Consider the following 24,167-nt stretch of genomic DNA (forward strand, 5'->3'; position numbering starts at 1 on the left):
GACAATTTATGGGGTTTTTTTAATTGTTTTATTTGGGAAAAGTGCTTCTTACAAAAGGGCAGCTGCAAAATACAGAGACCTCTGTAACAATTGTTTTCTCTTAAAGTGAAAGACTGGGTGGGATCCAAGGAATCAAAGCAGTAGATGGACAACTCAGGAGCATCTCCAAGTTATTTTCAGGAAACAGCAACAAAACGCAGAGCTAACAATTTCCGATCAAGGAATCCTTCTAACAACTTGTCTCGTGGATTATCACTCCTCCCGCACTTCAGTGGGAAAGTGTGACTTATTACTGCAAACCAAAGACCCCACTACAAGAAACACCTTAGAACATAGTTTTGAATCACATCTGTCTACCTGCAAAGCTCAGGGATGGAATGATGCAAACACCCACAAAAACAAACACAAAAACCCAACAATAAAACCCCTCAAAGGATGAAGGTTTATCAGAAAGTGCCTGAACTGGGAAGGCTAGGTCATTAAACATTAAATACAACTGTGTGTCCAAGACCCAGTTTGTGTTAATAGACGGGATAACCAGATAGTTTGAACCTCTACGGCTAAGCCCATTTCTCTATTTATACAGACAGACAGACAGCGCTAGAACAGCTACCGACACACTGCTTTGTCCTGTATGATATTTGCCACAGTAGGCTGCAACGACTAAACCAAGCTTTTCCACTAAGGCTAAGAACGCCGCATCGATGCAGAAGTGATGCTTATCACACGCTCACACTCACGCAGGCCACGTCTATCAGCCGTATGTCAACTTCCAACTCTGCATTTCTTTTATGCCACTCTATCTTTTATGTGTGTTCTTTCACAATATTTCTATCACACTAAACACAGTAAAACTCGCAGCGCAGTCGCATCTGGTTACCCCGTAGTATTACTAGTGTGCAATTAAACAGGAGACCAAAACCACAGAACAAGAGCACGGGGTGGGGGTTACGGGGTAGGGAACAGAGATACACACACAGCTGTGCAGATCTCACCAGAAACCCCAAGTTTCCGTAGCAGAGGCTGCTTGCCACAGTTCAGATCCTTCACCCACTACACCTCTCCTTGGACCTCAAAGCAGGGCCAGCGCTGTTACTTGTGGGTCTGAGGTCCTCAAAATGAGTGTGAGAAGCCCAGAAACACTACCCTAGAACTGTGTGAACTTGGTTGAAAACAGATGACGCAACAAACCTACACTAACTGTCTGACAGTTAAGTTCATGTTACAAAAACACTAACTTTTAAGATTTATTTTTGTAACTTTTTTAAACAGAAAACAACTCACTCTGTGGGGAAAGGTGAGGGATTCTTGAGCAGACAGGCCCTGGGTAGAGGTTATTCCGACAGCACCTGGAGTTGCCAGGCCTGCCTCGGGAACACGGACGCTGTCGCCCCACCACAGGGCACAGCTCCTGTCTGAGGCCCGGCCCCCAGTCCCCACGCCACGCAACGCAGCTATAGATCCAAGTCATAGAAATCTTCCAGCTCATCATGAAACAAGTCCCACTCGTCTTCAGAGTCTGTCAGCTCGTCGTCCCCACCTGCAGCCAAAAGCATAAGCAACATCTCGCCCAGCTCAAAGGTGACCAGCTCCTCTTCATCGTTGTCAAAGGGGTTGCTGTTCTCTCTTTCCTCAATGAGCTCCCAGAAGTGGTTCCTTCGTTGGGCCTGTAAAAAACAAGGCCATGATAGGGTGGCACTGCCGAGAAGCATCTTCTATTCTCTTGTTTCTAAGGCAAAACGTCCAGCACACCAGAGGGCATGACGAACCAGACTTCTCATTTAGGGTTTCCACTTTACCAATCAATTCCTCCCCTCCGGTTACTTGATGCAAACAGTTTAGCCTAGGGCTTTAAGCATCCTATTTTTTCCTTTCATATCCCTCCCAGTTTTCTGAGGTTGCTTTCCTCCTTTAACACTAGTCTCGCGCCCATAATCTCCTGCCCCTACCCCAATGTGTGCAGGGCTCCACTGAGAGCGTGTCATTTCCCCCTTTAAAAAAAGTGAGAGTTACCCGGTATCTGCTTGATGTTCCCACTTTCTGTCTCTGTGGCTCCTCTCTACGGCCATCGGGGTAGGCATGCTTGTAAAAACAGTTCCCTCCAAATGGGCAGCTCCCACGTCCTTCATCAAAATACCTGCACGCCTTGTTGCTGGAAAGGAAAATATCGCAGCCCTTATTCACAGTGGATTTCAGGTCTGTATTCGACTATCATCCGGGGTTTCTTTAAACAGGTAGGGAGAGAACCAGTGTGTCAGTTTACAGCCCTCCCCGAGGTGTGTTCTTAAACATGTGTGTGCTAACGCATGAAACACTAACGAGAAACAGACATTCGGTTCGAGTCTACACTGTTTAGCAGCTCGAGTACCGCAGATCCAGCAGAGCAAACCTTCTAGAAGCCCACACACAAGAATACATGACAACTAGAACATGGACTCATAGTAAGGTAGCGCCCCATGCACGGGCGTCAGCTCTCAGCAGTACAGGCTTCATGTTAACACAGTCCCCGGCACGCAGCCCCAGGACCGTGTTACACAGCAGGACACACAACGGGCACGTATTACCGGGGTGACAAAATACACTGTACTGGGAAGTTAAGAAAGGGCAGGAAGGAGGTAGGAGTGAGTACACAGTGCAGCACTGTCCTTGGCAACGTGAAGCCGCTCACGCTGCGCTGGGGCCTCAGCGAGGAAAGGCTGCAGCGCTCATACCTCATGGCCTCCTTGTATTTCTGAATGAGTTTCTGCTTCTCTTCTTTCTCTTCCACCCAGTACTCACTTGGAATGACAAAGTTAGATGTGATCCGGCATTCGGGGCAGGACCTGGGAAACAATGAACAGGCTGCAATGCAAATTCTCCTTTAGCGGCCCCGCTGCCTCCAGGACACACCCTGGTGTGTCGGCTCCAGGTTCAGACTTAACCGAAAGGCAAGGGGGCAGCTCCTGAAAGGGCTCCACACACTCTCACACAACTGACCGTTTCTCGGAAGGCAAGACAAGCTCCTTTACAAATTCAACTCAATGGCTAGCCAGTTCATTAAAAAAATAACTTAGGTAAAAAAACAAAACCAAAAACAAAACAAAAGAAGACATTTCACACAGACTCCTTTTTCTTTCGTTGAAATAAATTTATTTCTTGTAACTTTGCTCTGTTTAGGTTATGCCGTTTTTGTTCAGTTATGAGAACAAGGATGGTGGATTATTGGCTAGCTTAATGAATGGAATAGGAAAGTGGAAAATGTAAAAACTTCAGGAAACATACATTCAGAGCTAGGTAAGTTGGTTCACTGACCTAAACTGGCTAATCCATTAAACACAATCTCCTCAGAAAAAGCACGAAGATTCTACTGAACTGATACATAGGGTTTCCTCATTCAAATAAAAGTAGATATACCAACTAACCTAGAAGCTAGCTGAAATACAAAGAAACCCCAATTAGAAGAATACCCCTGTTTCAAGATAAAATGCATGCATTTAAATGCGCTCCGTCTGGTTGAGAGTTGGCACACGATACTAAATTCTTCCCCAAAATAGAAAGCACAAACGAAGGTTGGGGAAGAGCCTCACTTTATGATCTTGCTCTCAAATTGCTTAGCACTCCTCCACTTGCGAATACACTTGAGACAGTAGGTGTGGCTGCAGTTGGACAGGATACCAAAGCGGCGCTCGCTGGGGTTGGCTTTCTCGTAGACGACCTCCATGCAGATGCCACACACCATGTCCTGGCTGCGCTGCACGGCAAACGACAGCTCCATGTCCTTCTCATGGGCCTCAATGCAGGACTGGGCAAGGCGGAGGGAGAGAAGAAGGGCAATCAAGTCACTGGACGAAGACACTTCCCCCTGCCAGTTAACAGCTCACGTTCAGAGACCCAAACAGTCGGCTGAAAAGGTAAGACTCGCAGCCGGACTGTAAAAGCAGCTTTGTTCCCAAGTGACTACCGGTGTGCTGACATTTTGGGACTTCACAAAAAGTCACACTGTGAGGACTCAACTTCAGAAACAAAAATACCCACTTTTATCTATGGAGGGGCTCAGCTCACCCCTTGCTGTTACCCTCATTGAGCACAATTTTTCATACTAAGTTTGTTGATTTTCTGCTTTTTTAGATGGAAAATGCAATCAGGATTAAGCCCTTAATTTACAACCTGTCAGAAAATAAGCGTGAAGGATACCAACATTTATTAGGTGACACAATTATGTGTCAGATACATAATTTTCACATTAGAAAAACCAGCTTTATTTATTGAAGATAAATCACATACCATATAATTCAAAGTGCACAATTAAATGGTTTTTGCTGTGCGCAGAATTGTGCAACCATCACCACAGTCAATACCGGAACATTTTTGTCACCCCAACGAGAAACCCCATCCCCAGAGTAGTCACTTATTTCCCCCTGAACACACTACCCACCCAGTCCTAGGCAACTCACCTGTAGATTTGCTTATTCAGGACACTTCATATAAATATGTAACCTTTTGTGACTGGCTTTGTTCACTTAGCACATTTTCCAGGTTATCTTTGTAGTAGAATATTGGTATTTTACTTCTTTTTATTGCTGAGTAACATTCCATTGCATGTATAGACCACATGTATGTACCCATTCATCAGGTGACAGACATTTCAGTTGTTTCCACTTTGGCACTATTACAAATAATGCTGCTATGAACGTTCATATACAAATTTCTGTGGACATCACATACTTTTTATTTTAATTGAGGTATAATTGACATAGCATATTACACATTTTATAATCTGTAAGAAACATGCTAATTATAGGAAATGCAAAAAAGCAATAGAAAAGTTACTCACAATCCCACATAACCACATTTTAGTATATTTTCTTTTTCCTAAACCTTTTTTTAAACCATCTTCAGAGGTAAGCACTATTCCAATACGCTGTGAAGATAGGATTCAAATTATGCCTATCTCACACCATGCACCACCCCTCAACAACCCAATTAATTTTTATTAGAAATAATTAGTATCAAAATTGCTTCCAGTAAGTAAAAGGTTAATATAATGTCTTCGCAACAAAAAAATTTATGCTGCAAATGGGCTTATTAAAGCCATAACTGGAAACCGTCACCCATTGCTGTTGGGAATTTAAAATGGTGCAGCAACACTGGAAGAAGAGCAACTGCCAGTTACCATGACCCAGCAACTCTACTCCAAGACAAAGTAAAACACATGTCCATAAAAATGTACACATGAATGTTTGGCATTATTCAAGAGCCAAAAAGTAAAAACAACCCACACTTCCGACTAACAAATAGAAAAACAAACTGTGTAACTAGACTACACAGTTTGTTTTTTCTAGTTACACAGTGGATTACTCAGCCACAAAAAGAACGAAGGACTGATATACACTACAACATGCATGAATCTTGAAAACATTATGCTAATGTTTTAGCCAGTCACAAAGGGCCACCTCTATGATTCCATTCATATGAAAAGTCCAGAATAGGCAAATCATGGAGATAGAAAGTAGATTAGCTTTTGCCAGGGGTTGAAGGGAGAGTGATGGAGCAAATCGATGAAGTTTCTTTCCAGGATGATGAAAATATCCTAAAATTAGAACAGTGGTAATGGTTGCACAACCCTGTAAATATGTTAAAAACCAATGAAATGTGCATCTTAGAAAAGCTGTTAATTAAAAACTAAAAGAGAAAAATATAAGAAGTCTGAGGTTCTGAAAGTATGACTTCTTGATAAGCCCAAAAGAGAATATCCCTACTTACTGATAACCATTCGGTTCACCAAAGGTTTCTCGGCAATGAACTGGCACTGCTGGGAAAGGGCAAATCTAGTCCTCACACCACTGAACATGGAATCCGCTAAAGACTTACTTTTATGTGCTGTGATCTCTGGGCCGCGTCCACTGGGTGGAGGACTTGCAGCCCACACATGTCACAGGAGTCTCCGTGGAGATACACACAGTTCTCCCCGTATCGGCACTCTCCCACGGCGGCGTACGGGCAAAGCTGCTGCTTCGTTTCCACTGTGCTTTGCTCCTTCTCGGAGTCTTCCTTGGTCACTGAGCCCTGCAGGGGAGCGTCAGTGCAGGAAGGGGCAGCTGAAAATGTTCAAGAGGGTGGTAAAGGTCCAACACGGATATGGCAGACAACTCTAAGGTAACTGAGATGCTAACTGAAAAGAACTTCAATTAAACTCCAAAACAGTCTATTGAACTAATTTCCTTGCTCTTGAAAGACATGAACTTTTCTTAATTCTGGTATTTCCGAGATTTGGCTTGTAAAAAGGAAAAACAATGTTTTATGTATTCCTTGTGAAACTGGCTTCAGTTTTTCAAAACATTCTAAATTCATTACTATTGGGATTCAGAAAGTTTTTCATGCCACCTATAAGTCTCAGGTGATCCAATTAAGATTAGGCTAACTGTGAAGTTTGGAAGCAGGAAGGTGGTGAAAACTCAGCTAATTGACGACCTACTGTCTAGCCCTCTTACTTGTTTTTATTCTTCAAAATACTCACTCCGGCCACAGTAGGGCTGGCCAGGAACAAACTCAATGGCATTCACCCAGTCTTCTGAAACTGCTCCTACAGTTGCAAAGTTTGAATTTCTTGACTCGGCCTCGCCCGTATTCATTTCCACAATCGGTCCAACTGCTGATGAGAGACTTGAGGAAGCAGTAAGAGACACCTTTGCAGTTAGATCTGCACTAGTCGTTTCTTCCTGTTTCAATGGCTTGCTGTGCTCATACCTAAAGAAAAATCCAGAAGTCAGCATCAGCAGTCACTGTCTAACCTGAACCCTCTAGGTGGGATACGCAGGGGGCAAAGTGTATACAAGTGGATACTTTGGTCAGCTTTGCTCAAGTGTCTGGACGCTGATGGGAACCACTCTGAGCACCTCTCGTCATTGCAGAAGTCAAACGTGACTTGTATTCATCTTTTGTTATCAGCATATATTGAGTATTACAATTTTAATAGTTTTCCTTTCTTAAAATGTGTCTACATTTTTTTGGCACCCTCTGTATATGCCCTGATCCTATCCTTGGGTTCTTGTCAAACTACTGTGCATATGAAACACCTGGGAAATTGTTAAAAGCAGATACCTAATTTCTAATTCTGGCATGGAGCCCCTGATTCTGCATGTCCAACAAGCGTCCCCCCCCCAACATGAGGCTCATACTACTTCTGGTCTAGGGGCCACATTCTGAGCAGCAAGGCTATAGAGCAGGGGGCAGAAAACTTTAAAAGGTCAAATACGTAATAAGTATTTGAGGCTTTGTCAGTTATACTGGTCAATTGTCACAAGTATTCAACTCTGCAACTGCAGTTCAAAAGCAGCCATAGGCATTATTTAAATGACCATGTGTGGCTGTGTTCCAATATAACTTTATTCACAAAAAGAGCCTTTGGCCAGGTTTGGCCTACATGCCATCGTTTGCCCACCACTGACAGAGACCATCAGTGGTACCTCGGTTTTCGAACGTAATCCATGAACTCTGAAACATTCGTAAACAGCCGATAGCTAGGCCTCAGGATCTTGCACTTGGGAAGCTGTGTAACATATTTGACTCCTGAGTCGTGTTCGAAAACCGAAGCATTTACTTCTGGTTCATGGCATTCAAAAACCAAAATGTTCGTCAACAAAGATGTTCGAAAACCGAGGTACTACTGTATTTCCCTTCAAATTCCACTCTACTCAGGAGTTTCAGGTAGTTAATCTACAGTTCCCATGGCAATTCTGCTAAGGAGACTGTGCGGCGAAGATTGATAAATCAAAGCAATGCTGACACTCAAATTTGACAAGTGGAAACGTGGAACATTCTACCGACACATAAACTAAAGTGCTCCCGTTATTAAAAGGGAGACACAGTGCTGACCACATATACAATGTGTGTTTGCTTTTCCTACATCCATTCATTCACCTAGTTACTTCCTTTCCTGTGGAGACCAGGCTGTGAGCTGACAAGGGCCTTGCAACTGCAAGGTCATTCCCATGGGAAGCCTCGCCTCAGCAATCTTCCCAGAAAGTACAAGATAACACTGAGGCAGCGACACACATACAAACTGGCCAATACACAGAACAAAATGTTCTAATTAATACCTGCTTGTTCTGCTAATACTTGTGTATTTATATAACTATTCTAAGACTGTATAAAAACTGTGTGTAAAATAAAGACTGCGCCACTGCTCTGCCATCCATGGATGGTGGACCTCCCGATCCCAGCTTTCCTGTCTGTGTCTTTTCTCAATCTCCTCAACCTTCCCCCTCAGGCCAAGCCCTCCAGGCCGCGCGGGCCGTGGCACTTTCCCAAATTCTTACCCTACACATTTTCTCTTCTCATTCCTTTTCATCTGTAAAATTTATCATTAAACCACATCTCCAAGTATATAGAAAAACTATTTCCTTCAAAAAACAACTTTCTGCCTGAGGAAATCCTCAATTCTTTGAGCATTTTCTGTTGAGCCATTCAGACACCATAAATTAACAATGTACATAGTAAATCTAAACTGTGTCGTAACTTACAGCATGTATCTAGCAGTTCTTGTAATTAATTGAGCAATACGAACTATGTTTTATAGGTGTCTACATCTAAAAAAGAAATGAAGCCTAAAGACTGTCATTTAGCTTATGGAACAATTGTTGAGCAGGTTATCTTTATATTATACTATCCCAAATCTTTATGTGCCTCCTCTTAAGCATTCAGTAAACTACTTTGCTTTTCAGTGCAAGGAATTTGAGTATCCTGTTATCAGCTACAAAAACCCAATGCATTTTATTCCACAGACTGGAATCAATGCAAGCTAAGGAATGAGAAGGAACTAGCATGAATATGCTTTCGTTTTTAATCATCTCACTCCATCATCAAAAAACTGTGAAGGAAGCACTGTCATCATTTTAGGTGACACAGACGACGTAACTGTCAAGTAAGCGGTGTCCCAAGTCTATGGTGACTCTAAAGCTGCTCTGTCCAGTATGGCGGCCACTGGCCGTATCCGCTATAAACGATTCCCTGCATGAGGAGTTACATTATTTGAAATTCCGGCGTTGCCAAGTTGTATAAAAAGATCCCTGCACAGTAAGAGTGAAAAGTAGATTTCTTGGGGGAGGGAGGTTATCACTTTGAGGGGTGTAAATGTCTATTATGTTGCTCTGTACTTTTCTAATAAAATAAAAAATATGTATGACTGATAAAAAATATAACTAATTACATATATACATATATACATATAAAGCTATAATAGAAAAAAAAGAAAAGTAGGTTTCAGTCCCCAGGTATAACTTGAACAAGAAAACAAGTAGTCGTGGGACCAGCCCTTTCGTAAGATTCCTTCCTTAACTAGTGTGTAACCAAGTTCATGATAATCACCTGTCTCAGCCTGTCCTAAACAATTTTCACCTAACGTCCCTTTCCGGCAGACTATTAGTACATGGGTTTCCCTAAGTCCTTTCATTTTATCCTATGAGCTCTAAATCCAGCTCAATCAGGATCATTCCCCAACGAGGCAGGTGTATAAAGAAAACCGAAAAGAACCGCAGTCCACTAGTTGATTCCTGTGCCTAAGTGCCAGGGCCTCCCCTACTGTCTGTCACAAGGAAGCCCACCCCTTGTATCCCCCCACCTCCTACGCTGCAGGGGGCCTTGTATCCTCTCCCCCGAGGAATGCCAATAGGGGCTGGCAAAGCCACCTGAAAAATAAGCTGACTGACACACAGTCTAGGCCTGGGCTCAAATTTCTTCAATTTAACCTTAGTTCCCATTCCACCTACATGGGCTAATCAGATGAGTTCCACTTCTGTAATAGGACACTCACTCTGTTAATACGTAGCCATACGTTTCCTCTTCTGTCACACGGCATATTCTCCAGTATGTTCTGAGCATGTCTGTCTTATCTCCATTCTTACCAACATTCAATTCCTCTCTCCCCAGACATGGTTTACAAGGATTCTGAACGGACCAACTAGTTCCCCTACAATTAAGCTGCTCTGGAAAATCTACGAGGACCATCCTACTACAAAGAATTGCTCACCAATAACTTTCCCCCACCCCATTAATACTGTGACTGCAAAGACATAGTTGGGGTTTTTTTTTGAGTGGCACTGTGTCCTTTTTCCCCCTTTCCAGCAATATTGCAATGAAGAAATTAGAAGAGAGCAAAATAAATGACTCCTAAACTCAGATGTCAGAGGTTCCACTTCTGAGCTCCCACAGTCACATGAAAAAGAACTTTTTTTTTCTCTACCCTTACCAGATTTCCTAGAACAGGTGTGGGATGACCTAACATTAATATCCCACCCATTAATAATTTCTTAAGTCTTTTGCACTCTAAGCATTTGAACCCAATAGCTGACACAATTCTTTTCTGATTAACAGGACACGGAAACTGGCTATGACATTGCCAAAATGTCTCACCCAGTGTGACGGTTTAGAGTTTGTCCCAAATTCATTCTTTGATACTCCTCCCTTCAAAAGCGATTGGACGTGAAGCCCAATCTCTCTCATCTTAAAAGTGGACTGGATTTAGTGACTCGCTTGTAATAAACAAAATATAGTGGAAGTGACCGTGTGTGACTTCTGAGACTAGGTCATAAAAGGCACCGTGGCTTTATTCTTGCTGTCGCTCTTGAGTCACTTGCTCTGGGGAAAGCCAGCTGCCAGGTGTGGACACTCAAGTAGCATCACGGAAAAGTCCACGTGGTGAGGAACTGAAGTCTCCCACCAGCCGACGAGAGGGAGCCCTCTTGAAAGTGGCCCTCCAGCCCCAACCAAGATTTCAGATGATGGTAGCCCTGGCCAAAATCCTGACTGCTACGTCCTGGGAGTCTGAGCTAGGACTTCCCAGTAAAGCCACTACCAGATTCCACACTCAGAAACTATGAGATAATGTTTTACGGTTTTCAAGCTGCTAAATTTCGGGATAATTTGTATATCAATAGATAACTAAGATACCTATATATTTTCTGAACCCACTACTGCTGAATTGCAATTTAATAGGATTATGGCATCAATTCAATGAATGATAGCAATTACTTAATAACTAATCCCTTTTGGTTCTCTAACATTCTGAGACTCAAGAGACACTCTTGAAGCTTTTCCCCTAAATTTTAGCTTAAGTGATTTTGGGAACTCAAGGGCTTCAGGAAAATTTAGTTGAATGACAAATCTTAACTAGTAACCTAAATACACTGTTCCAAATGCCTACGATCCCTAATTCACACTAAGAACAACTGAAACCAGCCCTGATCGATCGGTCAAGTATGCACCTCATCCTTGGTCTTGGAAAGGAAATGCCAGATACAAACACCTTCACCACACTCTCTGCAGAACCTGCTTTTCAGGCATTAACTAAAGACTGTATCACAAACGCATTTTTTTAAAGTGTAGTAACACATTTCCTGAGAAATGTGAGATTTCTTTCTGTCAGTGTACTACCATTCCTAAGGAGTCCTTCTCAAAGCATTATTTTCAATCTGTTACTTATAAAGCGATCAGGATTATCTATTTTACCCATTTTTCCCCAACCTCCAATCTGCCCCTGAACCAAATTTGTAAACAAATTCTTACCTGCAGCGGTCTCCGTAAATACAGTAGCCTCGCTGGAAATACTTGCACACTATGCCGTAAGGACTGTCAGAGAGGTCATGCGAGTAGCGACAGTTATCTCCCTCCTTACAAACCCCATGCATGAAATACCTGTGAGACAAAGAACCACAAAGTTGGATTAAAACAGATGAAAGCCAATACACAAAGCAGAACTCGACGGGATGCCCATCAAGTTATCCCTCACACGGTGCCACAGGAAGGCTGCCTACAGACACAAGCACCGAGTGGGATTTAAACTTTCAGTCGTCATTCACTTTGCCTCTGCAGGTTAAGTCTGACCCCTGTTCTCATTTTACAGTCCTGCAGGAGCGGGGTTGCTTCTACTTTTCCACTAACTTTAGCCATAATGGCAGTTCTATCTGTAAAAAAAAAAAAAAAAATCAAAGAGAAAGAAGCAACGGAGACTGGAATGAGTCAACTACTCTAAAAGTGTTTCACTTCTTCAAGAAACCACTTTAATTCTTTAAAAGCCACGTGAAAAATCTAGAAGCAAAATTTGCTTCAAAAGTAAAGGCAAGGGGAAATCACTTTAGCCCTTTGTTTGGCAGGCAGCTGTCCCTCTGCCTGCAACGCTTACATGTGTACCTAACTGACAGTTTCCGAACAGCAAGTATCAGAGTGTGTGACTCAGTAAATCGCTCCTAAGTAGACCTGGGCCAGCAGCGGCAGCATCACCTGGGGTTTTCTAGAACGGTAAATTTTGAGGCCTTAACTGAGACCAACTAATCTGTAATTGGAAGTTATTACACGCAGCAGTTAACACACGCAGCAGTCTGCATTTCTCTAAGTCATTCTGAATCAGGGACGTGAAAAGGATCTAATTATGAAAAGTGAGAACTACCACACACAACCCCACCAGCCCAGCACTGGATTCTGTGGGTGTTCTTTTTATTCTTTGGTCCTTGATAGGGTCTTCTCTTGAGGAAGGTTATGAAGAATTATTGTTGGCAGGCTATACCGCCCCAAATATGCACCTGGGGATGGACAGAATAGCAATAAATACATTTTACCTGCCCACTGATTTGAATGATACACAGAAAAGAGTCATATTTACCTAAAGAGCCTTGACGAAGGTTGCCCCAAATTGAAATGTGAAAGAACATGGTAAGAAGTCAAATTATAACTATAATTAACCTAACTTCAACTGTTACTAGGTTTAACTTAATCTAACATGGGTTTAAGCTTTTGCAACAGGACTACTTTGTGGAAGCTTTGAAGCTGTTTGAGTGTCACATAACCCAAATTTGAGCTAAACCACTAGTACCGATAAGGAAAAAATTAACAATTAAAACAAAATAAACAAGTCAATGATAATTATATTGTAATCACCACTGTCGGTAATCATGCTATAAAAGTATTTATAAAAGTATCTACAGTTGAAATAGGTTATTCATTTGAAACAATGTCACTGTTTGAATAGTTGCTTTCTGTCTGATCCCCAGTGTGAACACCTCAACTCTCACTTCTAAACACAAGACAAAGGTATCCATACTTTGCTTATTTTCTTGGGTCAGTTGCAAGTCAGAGATGTCTATTTTAAGGTTTGATAAAATATCTGCCTAGAGATTGCAAGCTGGGCAGATAGCTCCTAAATCTCAGGCATAATACTTGGAATTACGTTTGTTCCTAAATCCTATTCTGCCATGTTTCCATTCATTCAATTGTTGCACTTAGGTTTTATGTCAAATTATGTCTTCTACCAATCACTACTAAGGTCTACCAAGCTGCTGACCTTAACCTCTTTTTTTTTAAATCAGTTGCTTCAAGAAATTCAACTCCCAGGCTGGCCCGGTGGCTCAGGCGTTTGGAGCTCTGTGCTCCGACTCTGAAGGCTGCCGGTTCGATTCCCACATGGGCCAGTGGGCTCTCAACATCAAGGGTGCTGGTTCGATTCGACTCCCGCAAGGGATGGTGGGCTGTGCCCCCTGCAACTAACAATGGCAACTGGACCTGAGCTGCACCCTCCACAGCTAAGAGTGAAAGGACAACAACTTGATTTGGAAAAGTCCTGGAAGTATACACTGTTCCCCAATCAAGTCATGTTCCCCTTCCCCAATAATAGTAATTTTAAAAAATCTGAAAATAAAAGGAATTCCACTCCTTGATCCTGGCATTTTATAGTTCAGCACAACACGCTTCCTTAGAACTGCAAACACACACACACCACTATTACTTTTTGACATCCATGATGACTGAAAACTTCTCTAGAATCCAAAATGACAGAGAGAAAATTAAAGTCAGCACATAGATTGGCTGGCCTAAGGCAGTGAAGAGTGGTCTATTAGCACTTTTTGGCCACAAGCACACATAATATAGCAGATGACCAAGAGTGAAGAGAACAAGGGCAAACTTGGGGGAGATGGGGCTGGATAGCTCGGGAAGACTCTGCAGGGCCTTGTAAGCGATCTCAGAGCAGTAAGAAAACCATTGAAGGACTTGAAACGAGGAAGTGTCCGAATCAGACTCAAATTTTAAAACACTACATTAAAGACACTTAGATATCTTATCTTGCCACAAGAAAATTTTAAGTAACTGGTACTGGAGTAGCTTAGCCAGAAGACAAAGGAATAACCTTTTCCAGCCCATTCCTGACAAAGTGAATACTGTCTGTGGGAAGCTCCATCAGAGATCTGGCTCAACATCAGGACTGGAAACAAAACTATCCAGCAATGAAAGAACCTCCTGAGGTCCAGAACGAGCATCACTGGAGGAATCCAAGCAGACACAAAATCACCGGATGCTGCAGAAGAGACAAACACTAGCCCTAATTAGTTACTGCCCAATAAGAAGTATTATTTCACATGCTGCTGCACGTGTATGGTCTGGGTTTTTTGGTTTGTTGCACTTGTCTCTCAGTGATACCAACACTGTTGGTATACCCAGAATTACATACCTTGCTCACCATGAAATCCCTTCCCGCCAACCCATCTCTGTGGAAGTCTGAGAGATGACTCACACGATAGTGGCAGGTAACAGGAAAAGGAAAAAGGCAACCCACTCCCGAGAATTTCTCCCCAAAACCAAACCAATCAAAATAACTTTTTTTGTTTTTAAATGCCACCACCAAAAGCCACCGTTCAAAGTCACCTGATGCCACTGCCCATGCTGAGCTTGTCTTCAGTGACAAGCTGGGCTGTTTCCTTCCCCCTTGAACATGCAATGGCTCCAAGCAGACACTGTCCAGTAATAAAGACAAATACAACTGACTAGAAAACCTTACTGCTGTTCCTCTTGGAAACCTAAGCATGGTCACCGAGATACATTACAAGAAACACCAACAGCAGCTTGTGACGGTACAAGAGAAACAAACAACACCCCCACAGTACCTCCAGACCGCACAACCTCTCTGGGGATTTACAGAAAGTACAGATTCATGTGCCATTTAGTCACATAATCTGGTTACATTTCTTACTTTGATATTTAAATTTTTGATGAGGGCATGTCCCATTTCGCAAACTAGTTTGTAAATAATTCCTGTTGGTTAAGGATCACGGTTTATTCTGCCTTTTCTCTCCTCCAGTACCTATACAGATAATACTTACATACTTGTTTAACTGTAGAAGACAGGTAAGGTGTCGAGATGAATCAGTCCCAGTAGCAAGTAAGTTTCCAGCCCAGGAGAAGAAAAAATATTCTGTAATGCCATCCCTTCAAAAGAAAAACCCTATAATAGTCGCCCAGTAATGAATTTCATTGTAGATATCACAGCACTTGGACAAAGACTTTCTGGAAGAATTTCCATCATTTTTAAGCTATATTAACTACACTTAAAGAACACTCATCTACCACTGTAGAAGCACTCTGATAAAGCAATGTCTAAGTAAGTGGTAAGTAAAAATTACAATTTGCCAGTTATAACTTTTCTTTAAGTATTAATTGTTTGAACCCCTGCGCTCAAGGAAGCTAGAAGCAATAGCATTTCTATTTCATAATATTCCTCCAAACGGCCTGGTGGGGGCAGCATAACACAGTTCCTTGGGATAGGTATGTATAGGTTTTTCTTAAGCAGTAGAAATACGAATTTCAAAAGAAATAGTAACTCGCAAGAAAATGCAGATGATCCTAAGCAAGTAAAAACAAATATCAAAGAACAACAACAAAACACAAATATCCATCATCCAAACAAGTCCTAACTTCTAAGAGGACTATACCCTAAGTAAAGAAACCAGCCTCAGTCCAATTCCTACATCTGAGGGGAACTAGGCACAAAACTGGAACACATCACTATTTCGAATTCTCTTCAAAGGGGCTTTAGCTATCACACACACTGAAAATATTTATAATACAACGCATTTCTGCATTCCCTTTGACAGCTAGCTCTGTCTTTCACTGTAGGCACGAATGCTTAATTACTGAATAACTGAATGGCGTGATCCTGGAAAGATATACATGGTCCATCAAGTCTTTTGTCTTTGCTAATTTACGAGTGGTTTAAAAAAAAAAAGCAGAGGAATCTTACTAGTATATACTACAGTGAATAATTTCAGGTGTGGATTTGTCGACATCAATTCAAGCACTTACTGAGTTTACTAGCTCCTGAGTAAAGCCCTACAGCCCTAAAGCAAAAGCTACAGACAGGCTTGTATTTTAAAAAAAAATCTAAGCAATCACATCTACACCTGTGTCCTTTACATAGTACTTTTTTCCAAAATGTTAGATTACTGAGCTATGTAAATTTCTTAAATACATAAATCTATCGAATGTGGGCAAAGAATTCCCACTGGTCCAGGACACATCTAGGCTTTTTCATTAGGATATTAAAGATCTAAAGACAGGCAAAGAGGAATGATTAGCATGGGAAGTTAAGTTGTTCTGCATTCTGATGACACTGGTGAGGAACTAGAAAAGAGGAAACAGAACAGGGAAAAATACCTAACAGAAGGGAAAGTAAAGTGTGGGAAATGACAACGAATTACTGTGAAGAGATGTAAAGCTGGGCTCAAGTTTCAAACACAACAGGTTAATAGTGAGCTAAGGAGATCAGGTTGGTGATGGGTTTTCAAGGCTAGACTATATTTAGATTAGAGGGTGGGACAAATGTAGGCACTGTATGGAGTCCTTAAAGAACTCACATATTCAAGGAAGATTATTGTGGGTCCATGAATGCAGACGGGGACTGCAGGGTGAAAGTTCAGGAATATAAAGGTTACAATAGTTCTTTTAGGATTCAACCGGCACACGTAAAATAAATCAACTACAGCACTGGAGAGAAAAAGAGAAACTGACTCAAATAATTGGCCCCATGAATAGGAATTTTAAAATTCTCATTTTAGGGATACCGCATTTGATTCACTTCTTGGGATCTACGGATGCCTGGTCAGAAGCTACCTAAAATAGCTTTTATGTTTCCTCCATCCCGTTACTGAAAATAACCATTAATTAAGCTTATCACTCATGCCTTGAGTGCATCCTATTAAAGACCGAGAACGTTTCAAATCTCGCTATTAAATACTACGACAGCGCGTTCTGGATATTAGGAATATTTTACGTATCTCCATATAAATTACCGTGGCCACCCGGGTAGGTGAAAACCGGCATTTCGGTTGGATTTTGGTTTTGCAACCGAAATGAGTCCAGCTTCCAGTCCTCCTGATCCCTTTTTCAAAATCCAAGTAGGACATCCACTTCAAGGCCCTAACCTTGTAGGTGCTGCTGCTCGGTCATTTTCCGCATGCGCATACACACGTGCGTGTAACCGCCATCCACGAATCACTGATTTTTTCACCAACCGTCTGCACCCGACACACCACACCAGAACTAAAGGTCTCCCCTCCGGGAGCGAGGTGGCTTTCCGCAGGGAACCCGTCCGCCGGGGGAGTCAGACCGCAGGCGGAGGACAGGCCCCGGCCCCGCACTGGGTTCGGGGACAAAGCTCAGAACCGCCAACCTCGATAAACATACAAAGAAAACAACAAAAGCGGCCGGTCCGGCGGGGGCGGGGGGCGGGGAGACGCGAGCAGACGTTCCACGCGGACGACACGGAGCGGGCCCCGGCAGCCCCGCCACCGCGCCGGGCGGGACCCGCGCGCGCGGCCCCGGGCCCGGCAGGCTCGCGGGGAGGCCGGCTCGGAGCGCGTCGCCACCGCTTCCCGCACCTGCGGAGCCGGAGGCCCAGGGTGGTGGTGGTGGTGGCGGGGGGATCGGCGACAATAAAAGGAGGGAGGCGTCCCCCTCCCGCTCCCCGCGCGCGCCGCGCCGCACGGCCGGGCGCGGGGAGCGCGGCGGTTCCGCAGCGAGGGCTCGCGCGCCCGGGCCGCGGCGGCCGGCGGGGGTTGGCGCAGCGCGGGCGGGCGGCCTGGGGACGGCGACGGCGACGGCGGCCCCTCCTCGCCCGCCCCTCCTCCGCGGCCGCGGCCCCCTCCCCGCGCCGGCGCCGGGCCGCGCCACGGCTCACCTGCAGGTGACCTGTTTCGTCCAGCCGCCGCAGCCGCCGCCTCCCCCGCCCCCCGCCCCCGGGGACGGGGAGGCGACGGTGGGGATAGGGGTGGGGGAGGCCGCTGCCACCGCCGCCGCTGCCGCTCCTGCTCCTGATGGTGTGGCTGTTGTTCCGGGAGCTGCAGCCTCCGCCATTACTGTTTATCCCACACAGCAATGGCACCGGAACTTCCGGATCACATAGTTCCGGTCCGGCTGCGGGGAGGAGAAGGCGGCGAGGCGAGGGGAGGGGAGAGGAAGGAGAGCGGAGCGCCCGCCGGCTCCCCTCGGCCCCGCGTCGAGTCTCCGAGCGCTCTAGCGGCTCGAGCTACTGGCCTGAGCCGGAGAGCCCGCGGGCCGCCCCTAGAGCCCTCTGATTGGTGGACGGGACTGCTCCGCCTGAAAGGGGCGGGGCGGGGGCGGAGTCGGGCAGGTGGGCCCCACCCACTGCTGCCCCCGGGCTCCACATCCAGGGAACCAAAGTCCACAGGCGAGAGTACGCAGACGAGTACTTCCTAGCAGAGGTGGGGGCAGGAGAGTGGCGGGGCTGGGGGGCGGGAATTTGGGGTCTGGCTTTTGAAGTCCAACTTTCCCACTTACTGGCTCTATAGATTGTGATGTATGAACTCGGGCTGGATATCCATTTTCTGAGCCTCAGTTTCCCCATTTCTCAAAGGGGAATGACAGCAGGCTCCACCCACCTCACAGGGTTGCTGTGAGGATTATGATAAGCGTGGCAATCACTGAGCTTAGTGCCTGGAGCACAGTGAGCACTAATTGTTCTCCCTGACTCCTCCAGGCAGAGCTGTGATAGCCAAGCCTAGCTTGGTGGCTTAGCAAAGGCTCCAGTGGCTTTTCCCACTCCTAGCGATAATATTTGTCTTTCTGCAAGTTAACTTAGCACTTAGTGCTCCTGCTTTCTTCAACTCTAAATAAGTTTAAAAAGTAAATAATTTAAAAATAATAACAGTACCTACCCCAGGGGTGGTTGACATAATTAAATGAGTCCATGTAAAACCCTTAGCATTGCGTTTCACTTGGCAGTGAATACTTGATAACGAATAACAAAAGGTGTCTGAAATATCCCACCTTCTAAGAGTGATTTTAAAAACTATGAAAATTAAAGAGTTTTCAATTCTACTTGCCCATTAATGCCCACTGTCCACTCAGATGCTGCATATTAAATCCTGAGCTTCCACAGGCAGTTTTAATAAGCCCTTAGATTTGCTTTTCTATAGCCTCCGTGAAGAAAGTGAAAATCCACCCTACTGATAATCAGACCATGATGTACCTAATAGACACAAACAAGGACAGTGGAAAAGCCAGCAGAAAACGTTTTCTCCCGAGGTCACACCATGGCAGAAAAGACTAACAATCCCCTTCTTTTGAGTAATGACAGCTTTTTCACTAATGACTTCCCCAAACCCCCTTCATCACTCCCTCCTACCTCCCACAGATTGCTGTTTACTGCCCCACCGCAGGACAGCATGCCACCCAAGCTGGTCTCCTCCCCCAGAATCACCCAGCATGAGCTTCAATGCTGCAAGAAGTCCCCCCCACTCCCCTTTCCAAGATGCCCATTTCTCTGCTGTACAGTCCCCACTGCTGCAGCAAGCTAATAAATTTAAGTTTGTTGGACCACCAGTGTGTTCCTGGTAGTCTTTATTAAGTATCATCAGCCAAGTAGTAAATTATGTGAGGTTTTGTTTTTTGTGTTGTTTTTTTTTTTTTTTTATGTTAAGAAAAAGGGTCACTTAAAACAATTCTGTTTTAGGAAAATCCTCCTGTAAATTATGAATTGTTTTTGTCTCTTTACTGGTGCACTCAGCTGAAAGTGGTGCCCAGCTCAGAGCCCTCAGTGTGATCATCTAAGATCATAAAAGATCTGAGCCTCAGTGATACATCTGCAAGACCCTGTGCCTTTACTTAGGAAATAATCCAGACCTAATCCTAAAATGGAGGAAGGATGGGACCCAACGCTGTCCCCAAGCTGTTACGTAAATTCTGAACCAAGAGACCAAAAAGCTTTGGCAAGTCAAGTCCCGTCTTTATCAGAGTTTGTTAAGGAAACTTACCTGCAAGGCTTGTCTTGGATGGAGGACAGACGACATGGATCTCTTCCAGGCCACGTGGAAGATGCTGAAGGGTTATATAGGACCGGGCAGGATGGATGGGGGTACTGAGGCATGACCCACCCAAGATGCGGGAAAAATGCTTAAATGCTTGCCTGGGGCAGGGCAATCGCCTGTTCCAGGAACCAGTATGCCTGGGGCATGAGGGTGGGGTAAGGCAGTCAGTGAGGGGATCTGGGGAAGTAATCTGATCTGGCCTCAATCTACCTGGATCTAGGTAGGGTCCAGCAGCAGTCATGTCACTGAATAGTCTGTCCTCCTCACAAGCCCACACGTGCCCAACCAAGCCTGAGTTCTGAATTTTAGATCTTCCCACTCAACTCTGCAGCCATGTCTCTCTGCTCAAAGTCCTGCATGGAGGGTTTCAATCAGGGTTCGTCCTCACTGGCCTGGTGTGAGGCCTCTCCCCTTCTCAGACCCCATCTGCCCTGTTCTGGCTTCTCTCCACGAACTCTGGAGTCATGCTGACCCAGACACACTAGTCACACACTCCCAGGGTCTTTACATTAGCTGTCCCTTCTGCTGGGAACCTCATCACCCAGGCATTTCCTTGGCTAGCTCCTCCAAGTTTCTGCCAAATCTCAACAAGAAATTCTCAAATCTGGGGGGTGGGGGGAGGGAGATGAGGGTAAGGGGGATCAAATATATGGTAATGGAAGGAGAACTGACTCTGGGTGGTGAACACACAATGGGATTTGTAGTTGATGTAGTACAGAATTGTACACCTGAAATTATGTAATTTCATCAACAATTGTCACCCCAATAAATAAATTTAAATTAAAAAAAAAATTCTCAAATCTTTCAAAATATTGCAACCTGTTTCCTCACCCCTCTCCCTCCCGCACTCCCAAGCTCCTACGTCTGCTTTACTTCTCTTTTATTCCATAGTATTTGCCTTCTAATTCACTATAGAATTTGCTTGTTTATTATGTTTATTGATTGTCTGGCTCTCCTAGCTAGAATAGAAGCTCTCTGAGGGTAGGGATCTTTGTCTGCTTTGTTCAGATTATGGACAAAAAAAAGGGTTCTATGGAAAGTAACCTCACAGGCCGTATGAACCAGCAATTCCACTCCTAGGTATTTATCCAAAGAAATCCAAAACACTAACTCAAAAAAATATATGTACCCCTATGTTTACTGCAGTGCTATTCACAATAGCCAAGATATGGAAACAACCAAAATGCCCATCAATAGACGATTGGATACATAAATTGTGGTATATTTATACAATGAAGTATTACTCTGCAGTAAAAAAGAATGAAATCTTGCCATTTGCAACAACATGGATGAACCTAGAGGGTATTATGCTAAGTGAAATGTCAGACTGAGAAAGACAAATACCATATGATCCCCTTATAAATGTAATCTAAATAACAGAATAAATGAACAAACAAAACAGAAACAGACTCATAGATACAGAGAACAAACTGATGGTTGCTAGATGGGAAGGGGGTTGGGGAAATGAGTGAGAAAGGTGAAAAGATTAAGAACTACAAATTAGTAGTCACAAAATAGTCATGGGCATGTGAAATACAGTATGGGGAATATAGTCAATAATGTAAAAACTCTGTAGGGTATCAGATGGGCATTAGAGTTATTGGGCAGATCACTTCATAAATTATATAAATGCCTAACTACTACGCCGTATGCTGAAACTAATATAAAATAATATTGAATGGCAACTATAATTAAAATGGACATGTAGTCATGGGATCTAAAGCACAGCATAGGGAATATACGTAGTCAACGGTATTGTAATAGCTATGTATGGTGTCAGAGGGGTAGTAGACTGGTTGGGGTTATCACTTTTTGAGGTGTGTAAATGTCTAATCATTATGTTGTTTTGTACACCTGAAACTAATAATCATATTTTTAAAAGGACAGTGACCTCACACGGTGATCTGCTCATAAATTCCTCACTGGACAGGTCATGGTGGGGAGTCAGGCCCCAGGCCTAATAACTTCTTTAGTGAAGGGTTTTGAAGCCAGCCCTGTCTATTGTTCTTTTGCCTCTACCTTAAACCCACCTTTGAAATGCCAGAAGTAATAGCCCTGAAGGCCACTCTCAAGAAAGCACATAATCTTGTTAACTATTCTATAATCTAATCCCCGCCTTGCCTTCTCCCACCTCCACGTCATCTTCCTTACGTTCCCACCTTAATTTCAAATGCATGAAAGAAACTGCAAAACTATCCTTCTCTAGAGCATTTGAGGTCTTGCTTCCCAGCGATTGTCATCAGTTTAGGCTCAAATAAACTCTTCTAAACATTCTCTACAGGTTTGGATGTTTCTTACATTGAGAAACTATATCCCAAATCTGTAGAACAGTGTCTGGCATATAGTAGGTAATAATATTTGGGCAATGGATGAAAGAATTCTCTCATGTTATACAATTAACTATGCCTTGGCTCACCATCCGTACCACCAGGAATAATGATGTCTTGCATTATAGGGAAACAAAATAAACAAAGAGTCATCTCCGTGTTTGATTTCTGGGAGAAAAGTTCAGCACAAGGGCAATTCATGCATTTCTTCATTCATGAAATATTAGTGACTCTGCTGTACACACGCTACCCAAACAGCCAGGTTCTTGATTGTACGTGGAGTAATAGCCGCCTGTGTGGTATGATGTGAGGGTCCGAGAACCTCAGATGACTGATTCCTTCTCAGATACTCATATGCTGGGGAGCACTCTGGTGGGAACACTCACTGTAGCCACTTCAGGCCAGCTTAGAAACACTTGGCAGAGACAAGGGAAGGAGAGAAAGGAGGAGTGGCCAGAAAGGGAATCGTTGCTATCTCGACTTCACAATTTCGCATAAAACTATAGTCATTTCCTGAGTATAGTGATCATATTTATTAAAACAAAAATGCTGCCTGGCTTGACAAGAAGTGTGCCGTGAACTGGTCAGAACAGGAAGAGTACAGCCAGGCTTAGTCAGCAGAAAATCCAGCTTATATGGGACTCCTGAGAGAAGTCCCATAGTTTCCATGTTTAGCAAGTCCCATGTTTAGTGCCTGGACACAGCTGTATGACATCGGGCAAATGACCGCCCCGGTTTCCTCACTGGTAAAATAAGGCTAACAGTACACCTTCTTTGTAAGTATTAAATGAGTCAATATATGTAATGCTCAACGATCGTTGCTGCCCTTAGTAACTGCTAGATAAGTATTGGCGATGGTTTCCATTGATGTCGTTATAAAATATTAAAATAGGGTTGCCAGATTTAGCAAATAAAAAATACAGGATGACCAGATAAATTTCAACTTCAGATAAATAAATCGTTTTTTAGCATAAGCATATCCCAAATGTTTCATGGAATATACTTATACTTACAAATTATTCAGTGCGTGTCTGAAATTCAGATATAATTAGATATCCAATAATTTATCTGACAACCCTCCATTAGGTCCCTACTCTTAGAACCATACTCGACAGTTTTCAAAGGCCTTTCACTACCATTATCTTGTTCAAGTCTCATACCAGGTTTTGAAGTGGGACAAGCACAAGTTCTTCAGCTCCTTTAAGTCTGAGAAGGTCAAGTTGGAGAGACAGGCAGTGACGTCTGTGGTATTATCACATGGCCCTTGAATGACAAGACAGAGCTTGGAGCTTGAGGAATTTTAGCCTCTGGTCTAGTTCTCCTTCCCCTGCTGGTATTGGAAGTCAGGCCCTGCCCTAAGGGAGCTTTTAATTTAAAAGGGAACACTATAGACTGGAAGCAATCCCCAAAGTCTATTGGGCTCAGGGCTACAAAATTCAAGAAAGTAAAGAGGTCTGGCATCCAGAAATATTTTGTGTATATACAAACAGATACGTCTGTATTTTTCCTTCCTCTTTTAAATAAAACAAGTGGTAAACTATCCACTTTGTCCCACCCCCGCCTAACAACTAATATATTTTGAAGCTCTTTCCATGTTGGAACCTAAAGAAAGCTTTCATTCTTTTTTTTATAGTTGCATAGTTCTCCATGATGTTAATGTACCATGATTTATATGACAATTGGTTTGTTTTCAGTTTTATCATAATAAATAATGCTT

The 24,167-nt window shown here is 43.6% G+C and overlaps 1 protein-coding gene across 6 annotated transcripts in view; it reads right to left on the reverse strand.

The window, feature by feature from the left end:
* Positions 1 to 24,167, reverse strand: part of MKRN1 (makorin ring finger protein 1) — a 38,021-nt gene continuing 13,854 nt past the window's right edge. For 2 of the 6 annotated variants that reach the window (XM_081038420.1, XM_081038418.1), the window contains 7 exons: positions 11,542 to 11,670; positions 6,497 to 6,726; positions 5,851 to 6,077; positions 3,567 to 3,781; positions 2,712 to 2,822; positions 2,014 to 2,152; positions 8 to 1,667 (listed from right to left, as the gene is read on the reverse strand). In XM_081038420.1, coding sequence (XP_080894546.1) covers positions 1,455 to 1,667; positions 2,014 to 2,152; positions 2,712 to 2,822; positions 3,567 to 3,781; positions 5,851 to 6,077; positions 6,497 to 6,726; positions 11,542 to 11,663 — 1,257 coding nt within the window. In that variant the 5' untranslated portion in view covers positions 11,664 to 11,670 and the 3' untranslated portion in view covers positions 8 to 1,454. The other 4 variants (XM_081038419.1, XM_081038423.1, XM_081038422.1 and 1 more) reach the window with 4 other exon arrangements.

Source organism: Rhinolophus hipposideros, assembly GCF_964194185.1.
Source record: "Rhinolophus hipposideros genome assembly, chromosome: 25".
Taxonomy (NCBI): Eukaryota; Metazoa; Chordata; class Mammalia; order Chiroptera; family Rhinolophidae; genus Rhinolophus; species Rhinolophus hipposideros.